This window comes from Pteropus vampyrus, unplaced genomic scaffold (genome assembly GCF_000151845.1).
Source record: "Pteropus vampyrus isolate Shadow unplaced genomic scaffold, Pvam_2.0 Scaffold12, whole genome shotgun sequence".
Taxonomy (NCBI): Eukaryota; Metazoa; Chordata; class Mammalia; order Chiroptera; family Pteropodidae; genus Pteropus; species Pteropus vampyrus.
In genome coordinates this window covers 5,985,888-5,996,396 of record NW_011888793.1, presented here as the reverse complement: position 1 = coordinate 5,996,396, position 10,509 = coordinate 5,985,888, and the positions used below count along the sequence as shown (strand labels likewise).

The window sequence follows — 10,509 nt, the reverse complement described above, 5'->3', positions numbered from 1 at the left end:
GAACAAAAAAAGTGCACAAGGTAGAAGATGAATTTTTGGAGTAAACATTCCTGTAGCCACCATTTAGGTTAAGAAATAGAACATGGCCAGCACCCAAGGAAGTCCCCTCCAGCTTGTCCCAGTTATATTTCCTCCCTCTGCCCGGAGGTGACCAGTGTAACCTCAGTTCCATCACCATAGATTACTTTTGCCTGCTTTTCAACTCTTTGTAAATCGAATCATAACGTCTCTTCTTTTCTAAGAGATGCTTCATGATGTCATGTGAGGTTGTAGTTTGTTTATTTTCATTTTGTATAATGTGCCATTATATAAATTTATCTCTTCTATTGTGGGTTGTTTCTAGGTTGGAGCTGTCATGAATAGTATGCTATTATGAAGTTCCTTGAACTTTTTTGGTGTCCTTAATGTACATATCGTTGAATGTTCTACCTAGCAGCAGAGTTGCTATATCATAGCATATGTATATGTTCAGCATTAGTGAATAACAATGAAAATTTTGCCAAAGTAACTGAACCAATCTGTTCAAAAAAAATTTTTCACTCCAAACTAATCTCAAATTTTTAGTTACAAAAAAACAGAAACTAGTTTCTCAGTTCAGTGAATGCAAAGATATTATAGGACAGGATTTCTCAAAGTATGGAATTCCGGTCCTGCCGGAGACTCCGAAAATGAAATAGGTTCTGTGTTCAGATAAATCTAAGAAACATTGCATAACATATCCTCTTCTGAGAGAATGTACATTAATAGTAAATTTCCGGGAAGCTCTCTATAAAAAATAATGGTTTAAGTTTCTTTGAATACTTCCCCATTTACTTTTTTTTTTGGTCCACGGATCCTTTTAGGGCTAAAACACCTGTGGATAAGACGTAGGTGCAGTCTGCGGTTGGACTGGGCAGCGGGGTGGCTGTTGCTGGATGCCATTGTTGCAGGAAGTGACACCCAACAGAAGAATTTGGATGCTCAGACAACTTTGTGAGAGGAAGGAGAATTTATTAGACTGACGGAGCGTGTGGGGTTAACAACTCCATGCACGAGCTCACTCTAGTTGGATTTATTACAGTTTATATACTCTTGCAGTGTCCATGCAAGGGGCATGTAATTCCTTTGTCTGAGGTTTCACATGTGCCTCCTTACTCAGGATGGGGAGAGGGAGCTTCGGGTGATGCTGGCTGCAGGGAGGAGGAGCTTCGGGTGGTGGTGGCTGCAGGGAGGAGGAATTTCCAGACCACTGGTCTTACAGGTCGTTTGTTTTGTAGAACCTGCGACCTTGGCGTTATCAGCACCATTATAGGATTCTTAAACAGAGACGGGACCTGCTCAATGGATTCCTATCCAAAGGCTGAGCTCTAATTGTAACATAACGAGCAGTTTTACACAGTCTTGTTATTGCTACACAGCTACAGAGATAAGAAAGAACATTAGTTGGTTGGAAACGCATCGATGTGAGCTGGAGAATCCTTGAGGTGGGGGAGGTAGCGATGGGAAAACATGTTAGGCGAAGAGCACTGGGCAACATGGGAGGCGAGAGCAGTTTTAACCGGCTGAGTCGGTTATTTCCGCAGGCCCTTTCCTTTGCATTTTTTTCAGATGCCTCTTCTCCTCTCTCATTCCCCCCTTTGAGACTCCAGACATTCGATTTTTATGCTGGAGTCTCACATTCTCCATCTAAACTAGCCTGGGGGATCTCCTGATAGTTGCGGGTAAAGTATATGTGGGCTGTAACTTGCTGCTGTGCGGGGCTTCCACCATGCCTTTTAAGTTTTTTATTAGCAGGGCCAGCAGACACGGCTCTCTCAGGCAAATTCCTGGGAGTAGTATAACTGCTCCTAATAAGGTTTTAAACCTACCAAAGGCTGAAAACCATCCCCCAAAAAGGCTGTCCGGGGTTCCATCTGTGCCATCCTTGCATGGACACATGTGCCAGTTTTGTCATCTTTTCGACAAGGTCCTCAACTGCCTGGCCCTGGTCATCTGTCTGTAGGCAGCAATTGGTAAGATTGAATTTTCCACACACGCCTTCTTTTGCTGCTAATTGATAGTCTAGTGCCACCTGTTTTGGTAGATGGCGTTTCTCATCTGAGTCTGTTGGTGTGCAAGGAGGGTCAGGGCTCTCCCAGTCTCATTGGTAATGATTTCTAAGACTGTCTGCAGTCAGTAATCTGGTTTAACATGTAAATGGGGTATGGTGTCCCCAAGATTTATCTTCTGCCCAAGTGGCAGGCCTATAGTATTGGATTATCCACTCTAGGGGCCACTCATTATCCTTCTTGTCCTCTATTTGGAGGTCTCTTTTTACCCGTGGTAAGGGTTGTGGGACCAGGTAACTAAGCAGTTCTCCTGTTTTCAGAAGTAAGAGTTACCTTCCTAATTTCTGGGGAGGTGATATAGGCCTTGTTTCTATAAATCTAGTAAGGCTCACGTGGGGTTATTTAGTCTTGGACCCTGTCTGGGTCCTCCTAGGCTTTAGTTAGCTCTGGGAATCTGGCCAGCGGATTTCTTTCTGTCCTGTTTCCCTAGTACATGCTTTATTTGGAGGTGGCATTATAATACCATTGGCTAAGGCAAATTAAGTTTCCGACCGACTCTATGAGATTTCCTTTACCTCCAGCCAGGCAGTATTGTCCTAGAATAGTATGTTTTAAAATCTATTGACTATCATCAGAGTTGTGTGGGGCCATTATATTTGGCATTGTCTTGATGGGAACTAATTCTGCAGCTTCCCACAGTTGCTAATCCCCTATCAGAGTACCCCCTACATATATAGCTGGAAGTGATATTCAGGGAGTGAGCTATTCCTTCAGCCAACCTTCCTTTGTTCTGCAGATGTCTTCCTGGCCTGGCCACAGGGCTGATCAGCACATTGTAGTCTCCAGATGTGGCCCGACTAACACCCCAATTTTCCTGCCTCCTCCCTACATGATTTCCCTTCAGAGATTTTATTCCCTTAATCTTAAGGGGATGTTGAGGGAGGAAGATCTGTCTTCTGTAACTTCTTCAAAGCTGAGATAGGGCTGTAGTCCCTGCCTACTGGGAATAAAAATCTCTGAAAGCCTAAGGGACCTGGAGGCAGACAACGTGAGGTCATTCCAGCATGTAGAAGTGTTAGGAAGCCTTGCAACCTAGAAGATATAAACTTAGTCAAAATTAATAGTAGAGGTAGTTGACAATGAAGTTACTTTTTCATGGCAGTTTATTAATTCGAGGTACACAAAAGTTCCCTGATTCCACACGTGGACTTATCTAGTTTCCAGAGCAAGAGTTTAAGATCTTCCACGGGTTCACAGGAATAGGGTGCACTTTCCGGTTTATTTTCTGGAGGAACCTGTGAGGGCTCGTAAGAAACTGGTTTAATTTGAGATAAATGTACACAGCTGTTGATTCCTTGTAATTTGATAGCAATTGGGGAGCTTAATGAAGCTTGATGGGGCCCTTTCTATTTGCCTTGAGGGCTGACTTTCAGCAGATTACAGAGAGGTAGTTGCTCTGCTAATAGGAAACCCTGACATAGAGGTGGGTTGTCTACTATGGTTTAGTTTTAGGTTCCCCACAAATGTGCTTTATGTGGAGGGCAAGGGGGTTGCACTACCCCCCCCCCCGCCACCCCCCGTTTTGGCGCCCCCCCCCCCCCCCCGCCACCCCCCGTTTTGGCGAGGTCCCAATTTTATAGACAAGGTGCTTTCCACACTGGACCTTGGTCCTGATGTGTGGCAGAGAACTTCATTGCTAGTCCTGGTCTCACAATGGGAAAAGTAAATTACGTTAGGCTGACTATTCCTGTTACTGTGCAGTTAGCATTGGAGAGAGGCCTATGGGATGGGTCAAGACAGTAGGTAGCTCTAGTATCTAGTAAAAATTTAGTTTTTCCTTCTTGCCATGTCGAGGGTGACCTGAGGCTCCACTGTTAAGATTATGGTGGATTTTCCTAGGACTGGAGCTTGCAAGTGCTTGAGCCTCCATTGTTGGGAGGAGAGAGCAGCCCCTTCGTGAGAGGCTTGCTATGTCAGGCGAGGGCTTATGAGGTCCACCCCTCCTCAGTTTCCCCAGGCTGGATGGACACTCGCCCTTCCAGTGCCCTTTCTTCTGCAGTTTGCACATTGATTATGTCTCAGTCCCAACAGTGCCACACGTGGCCAACCAAGATCGAGGCCCTCTAGGCCTGCAAGGTTTTTATTGCCTAATATGACCTCGAAATGGTCCCTGTTTTATGGCAGCTAAAATTGGCACCCTTTTTGTACTTTGCTTCCTTCTATGCCCAATCCCAGTTGTTGGACACCTTAAAGACCTCTGGCACCAAGGCATTTTGCAGGGTTGGGGTCTTTGCCCCAACTTTGGGAACTTCTTTTGAATATTAGGCACAGATCGAGTTATGAAATGTATAGCTAGGAGTGTCTGACCCTCAGACTTTGGGCTAATGTTAGTATATTCTCTAAAAGCCTACTTTTAGGTGTTTCTTTCTGTCCTTCCCCTGGGCTGTGGGATTTAGAACAATGTCAGGTTCACAGAGCCCACTGCCCAGCTGTCCTAAGGAGGCCTGCGCTGGGAGACCAGCTGCCCTGTGCTCCCACTGTCAAGAGCATGAGCCATTCTCAGATTTGAGGCCAGGCCAATTTGTGTCCTGTGACATAGTGTGAGCATTCACTCGCATTTCAGAAACTACCGAGGGCCCCTGAGCTGACTGGTTAATCCATGTTCTCCCCATAAACCTGTAAGTAACTGAATTGGTATTGTGATGCTTGATTTATAGCTGAAAAAGAAAATTTTATGAAGTTAAATAACTTCCCCAAGGTCATACAACCAGTAAGTACTGCAGCCAAAATTTAGGGTGAGCTATTTAACTCTGATATCCAAGCATATTTATTATGTTTTTCTTCCTTTTTTGATAAATTTAAAATACAAAGAGAACTATAAATGTAAGAGAATGCCTCTGTTTCCATCACCCTGAATTAACTACTGATATTTTATAGTATTTGTGGCTAGTCTGTTTTTCCCCTTTTCACCTCATTCTTCCTTCATTCTTCCACTGACACCCACATTGCTGAGTGTGGAAAGTATTCCTGCTGTCTCTTTAAAAATAGTTATTGGAACAGAGGATTAAAGAGAGGGTACCAGCAAAGTATCTTTTAAGAGTTTTGTGTTTTACTTCTTTTAGTGACTCCTGAGCTCTTTATCAGGGAAGTAGACCTGTCCTAGAGTAACGTAAGACATCAGCTGACTTGAGAACTTAGACGTATGTTTTAAGTCTTGAATACCAACTATTCACAGTGAAGCCATGACGTCTCTGGATTCTGTGGACTAGCGGTGTTCTTTTTAACTTTTTATTTCAGCTAGTTCAGAAGAGAATGGGGATCCTTTCCCCTGATTGGCCTCTAATCCCCTGACCAATATATAAATGCTGTTAACATTTCTTATATATATTACAGAAATTTCAAGCATTATTTTTGACTGCTACTTTCAATTGGTGAAAACTGAAGGTCTTTCACTCAGAAGAAGTAAATTAAGAAGAAGGTAAGAAATAGAAATATATTTATGGCTTTGAAATCTACTTTTCTTTAGTAAGAGTTTATCAAGATTATTTAGAATAATCCCTTTTGACAACAAAAGTCAGTTGAGAGACACAAACAGGACAGAAAAGATGACAAGAGTAGGACCCAGCTGGTGATGATGGCCTCTCTGCGTTGACTAGCTTATACTGGCCAGGTGCCTTGCACATATTCTGACTACTTTACACTGTGTTAACATCTTCAATGTAGAGATGAGGAATCTGAGGTCCCCAGAGATAAATATATACCCACTCGCCCTGGTTGGTAGAGGAAAGAGCTGGGGTATAGATTCCGGTCCCTTGGCTCTTAGAACCACCATGTTGTGGGTACCGTAAAGTCCGTTCTGGCTAATCCCTGAAAGGCTGTTCCCTCCTTTTGAACTAGAAAGTTCCTCTTCTTTTTGCTGCTGCTTCATTTCCTTCATGGTCCCCCATAAGCAGTAGATGTCATAACCACAGTCACATTTTCACATTTAGAAACTGTGGCTTGAAGAATGCATATAAGATAACTTTTATGATAAGATTTGTTGTTTTGAGTATTCCCATTATTGAAGAGTAACAGGGCCCCCGTTGCCTATATGCAATTATAAATGACTCTCCTTGCTCGGGACACTTTCTTTCCATTTGTCCAGAATTTCTTATAATGTGCTGATTTGTTAGAACGAGTCGTAAAACTGCCATCTGACAACTCTGGTAATCAGTGTACAAGGTGTCCCTGGCTGAGATGTAAACGGAGTCCCCTCGGGTTGTGTAGTGTCTAGTAGCCAGGTGAGGAGATGTACAAAGATGTTAATTACTTCCCTAATTCTCATTCTGGGTCCATCCTGTTTCAGGTTTTCCAGGAACTGGCTACGGAAGGCTAGTAACAGGGTAGGTGGATAGGGTGTGGGATGCATGGACCTAGATTTTATCCTTATACCAATGGAAATACCATATCAGACAAGTCAGTGCTCATTGCACTGCTGCTGTAGGCTGCCCTCTGTCTTGCACTTTGTTGTGAGAAAAATGCTTTTTTGCCAGTGAAGTCACAGAACCTAAGTGGAGAGGCAAGACACATATACATGAAACCAAACTCGAGAAGTTTCCAAGAACATTTCATTGCATTGTATGATTTAAACTACAGAAAGCATTAAAGGTAAGAAAGGTTATTAAGGATAAGAAAGATTATTGTGGCCTGAAATAATGATGGCAGGTAAGATATAGCCAGATGGAGAGGACAAGGAGCCTCAAGACCCTGTCATTCTTATATGTATTAAGAGGCAGAAGTGCTGTGTGTCCGAAGATCTGAGATTGACCCAAGGTAGAACCCTTGGTAGACCAGCCTTCCCATACAATGACATTACTGTGCATCCTCCATAGCAAAATCTCAGTTCCCTTGGCAAAGAGACCTCTTGCAGGTGATCGTGGGCGAACAGGCCCCATCAGGAGCCTCCTCAGCCTGCCCCTTGTGTTGTTGATATGTCCCTTCCTCTGAAGTCCCTTAGCCTTTAATTTAAGCACCTGCTGTTCAAACTGAGCACTGAGTTCAGCCAATGAGGTAAAAACGGGACTGGGGTGATGTTTGGGGCAAGGAAAAGCTATTTCATAGTCCGAGCATTTTAAAATTCCAGATTCATCTATTTGTGTTTAGAGAACTTGCCTTTCACATGAAGAGTCTCTACCTTTATCTCATCTCACACCAGCAAATCACCATGAATTATTATAGCTACCGTTTTTCTTGCTCCAGATTTGCTAGAATTCATATCAGATCACACAGTTGAGAAAGACCCTTGGTTTATTTGGACACGTTGCTGGTAATATCTCCTCGCATTAAATCCTTCACTTCTTTTTCACAGTGGTAAAGAAGAGAAGCAGTCTTTTTGTTGGTTTGTCTTTTTATTGCAAATGTATTTTTTAAACTCCTCCCCATTACTCATCTCTTTCTGTCCCACTGGACATTCCGGACCAAATCGTATTTTAACTGTTATTTATATTAAACAAGAAGTAGTAATTTTCCAAAATAATCAAGGATATGTTTTTAACCTTTATTTTGATGCAAAAAACTAAAATACATTAAATGACGTTAATAAGATTCAGGTCAGGATTTGGGGTTTTGTTTGGAGCTCTGTTCTGCTCTTTCTTAAGTAGATAATCAGATGTCGTTTGAAACGTGATTTAGGTGGTGGATTACTAACCAGGTCTTTGGTAAATCTTCCAGAATCTGAGCCTCACGTGTTTCTGAGCTGCTGTGGATGGCCCTGGCCCTCTTAACCACCATTCCAAGTAGCATGTCACTGAGATCCCTCAAATGGAGCCTCCTGCTGCTGTCCATCCTGAGCTTCCTCGTGATGTGGTACCTCAGCCTGCCCCACTACAATGTGATAGAGCGCGTGAACTGGATGTACTTCTATGAGTACGAGCCAATTTACAGACAAGACTTTCGCTTCACGCTTCGAGAGCATTCAAACTGCTCTCATCAAAAACCATTTCTTGTCATCCTGGTGACCTCACACCCTTCAGATGTGAAAGCCAGACAGGCCATTAGAGTTACTTGGGGTGAAAAAAAGTCTTGGTGGGGCTATGAGGTTCTTACATTTTTCTTATTAGGCCAACAAGCTGAAAAAGAAGACAAAGTGTTAGCATTGTCCTTAGAGGATGAACACCTTCTTTATGGTGACATAATACGACAAGATTTTTTAGACACATATAATAACCTGACCTTGAAAACAATTATGGCATTCAGGTGGGTAAGTGAGTTTTGCCCCAATGCTAAGTACATCATGAAGACAGACACTGATGTTTTCATCAATACTGGCAATTTAGTGAAGTATCTTTTAAATTTAAACCAGTCAGAGAAATTTTTCACAGGTTATCCTCTAATTGATAATTACTCTTATAGAGGATTTTACCAAAAAACCCATATTTCATACCAGGAGTATCCCTTCCGAGTGTTTCCTCCCTACTGCAGTGGGTTGGGTTACATCATGTCCAGAGATTTGGTGCCCAAAATCTATGAAATGATGAGTCATGTAAAACCTATCAAGTTTGAAGATGTCTATGTTGGGATCTGTTTGAATTTATTAAAAGTGGACATTCATATTCCAGAAGACACAAACCTTTTCTTTTTATATAGGATCCATTTGGATGTCTGTCAGCTCAGACGTGTGATTGCAGCCCATGGCTTTTCTTCCAAGGAAATTATTACATTTTGGCAGGTTATGCTCAGGAATACCACATGCCATTATTAATTTGACATTCTACTACAAACCTAGAAAAGAACAGGATACTTTATGGAAAGTATTAGAGTTGGTACTGAAAGTCCTCTAGTGGGAAACTCACAGGAAGGACACTGTGCTGGCGTATACTGAACTGAAACTCATGAAGAACTCGTAGACTAGAGACTGCAGGGTACACTTGTGATATATTTTGACAGAAATCAAATCAGGCCCTTTAAAGGTGATATTCAGAGGAATTAAACGTGAATTTGAAGAGTTTCGTTAATAATAGGACCAAACAATTTGAACATGTCATTTTATAGACTAGAACTTCTTGAAAGAGTTTCATTGAATTATAAGCTCATTAATCTGTAACAACAAAACTACGTGGAGCTCTATTTATTGAACAATCTAGTCAGTTAAGGGTTTTATGTATCTTAACATGGATTACCAATTTTTAAAAATATAGAGTTATGTGTAAAAAAACTTAACGAGTTATACCAAACAAAATTTCATCGGTTTTGGGTCATTCAGAAGGTATTTCAAGATGTTACAGTATTTCACAGTTATCAATTATTATTTAATATTGCTTAGAACTTTCTGGGTGTTTAAATGTTATGGTTGTTTCAATATTGTATAAACAGAATAGCAAAGCACCTTTTACATTTGAACTTGTTTTCAGTTACTTCACTGATAATTATCGATAACATAAAGTCATGGGTCATTATTGTGTATCAGTAATCTCTTTGACTTTGATAAATATTTTACTGTGGTAATATAAAGAAGAATTAAAGGAATAAGATCTGAATTATCGTCTTGTTTTTAAAAATATAACCCCTTTTAGATGTTTTTAGATGTCACTTCTCTGTCTCATTTTTCACCTGAGAATTAGGAGTAATATAGAATGCCAGGCAGAATGTTTTCTTTTGGAAGGGACTCTAAAGACAGAGAAAAGAGAGAACCTGATGGCCAGAATACAATGAAGAGTGTCGTCTTCCAGTACTTGAGTTGGAAAGAGAAGACTAAGGATTCGAGTTACATTATGAACCTGCTCCATGTGTTTTCTCATTAACAATCAGTTTGAGAATAAAGAGAAAAAAAAAAAAACAACCAGTGCTGCTCTGCTGTTATTAGTTTCACATCAAGAGGAAAGCCCTAATGTGTGATATAAAATCACATCTGATTTTCATGTCTTTAGAAGCACATTTATTTCTTCATAGGAGTGGTGATGTATCTTTTCTTGGATCTGCGACTAGTAGGTCAAAGAAGAATATTCTTTGCCCCGTATTCTTGGGATTGTGCAATTTCCTATTATGGATGATATGGAACAGTTCGTTCCTTTTTTTCTAGTAGATGATCAAATCCTCTGGCAGAATGTATAAACTTGAAAGTATGTAGTCAGCTCTTGTAATATGCAAATGTTTATAATTCTCCTATAAGGAAAAATTTAGAACGATTAGAATGTGCGATTCTCTATAAAAGCTATTTCTGTTTCCCTAGTCTCAGGCCTGATTCAATTAAAATAAAATCAAGTAAATGAAATACTCTGTGGAATCAGTTGCCCTTGCTAATCCACATTCGTGTAGGGATCACTCTCTTTAAGACAGATGATTATTTTTGTTAGGTGTGATTAGATTTAATTTCGTAGAAGTTTATATTAATGTTTGAGAAGCTAAGTCAAAGAATTTTTTGAGAGAGAACTTTTAAAATAAATAATTTCACTTCCATGTAAGATAAGACAAAAAATAGAAGTAAAATAATTGCCAAGTGAATAAT

At 40.9% G+C, this 10,509-nt stretch overlaps 1 protein-coding gene across 3 annotated transcripts in view; it reads left to right on the top strand.

Annotated features, from left to right (window-relative positions):
- B3GALNT1 (beta-1,3-N-acetylgalactosaminyltransferase 1 (globoside blood group)) overlaps nucleotides 1-9,593 on the top strand; it is a 23,246-nt gene extending 13,653 nt beyond the window's left edge. The window contains exons 3-6 of one of the 3 annotated variants that reach the window (XM_023524565.1): nucleotides 843-972; nucleotides 5,421-5,505; nucleotides 6,373-6,409; nucleotides 7,737-9,593. In XM_023524565.1, the coding sequence (XP_023380333.1) occupies nucleotides 7,771-8,766 (996 nt within the window). In that variant the 5' untranslated portion in view covers nucleotides 843-972; nucleotides 5,421-5,505; nucleotides 6,373-6,409; nucleotides 7,737-7,770 and the 3' untranslated portion in view covers nucleotides 8,767-9,593. The remainder of the gene's footprint in view (nucleotides 1-842; nucleotides 973-5,420; nucleotides 5,506-6,372; nucleotides 6,410-7,736) is intronic. The other 2 variants (XM_023524560.1, XM_023524567.1) reach the window with 2 other exon arrangements.
- The last annotated feature ends 916 nt before the right edge of the window (nucleotides 9,594-10,509 follow it).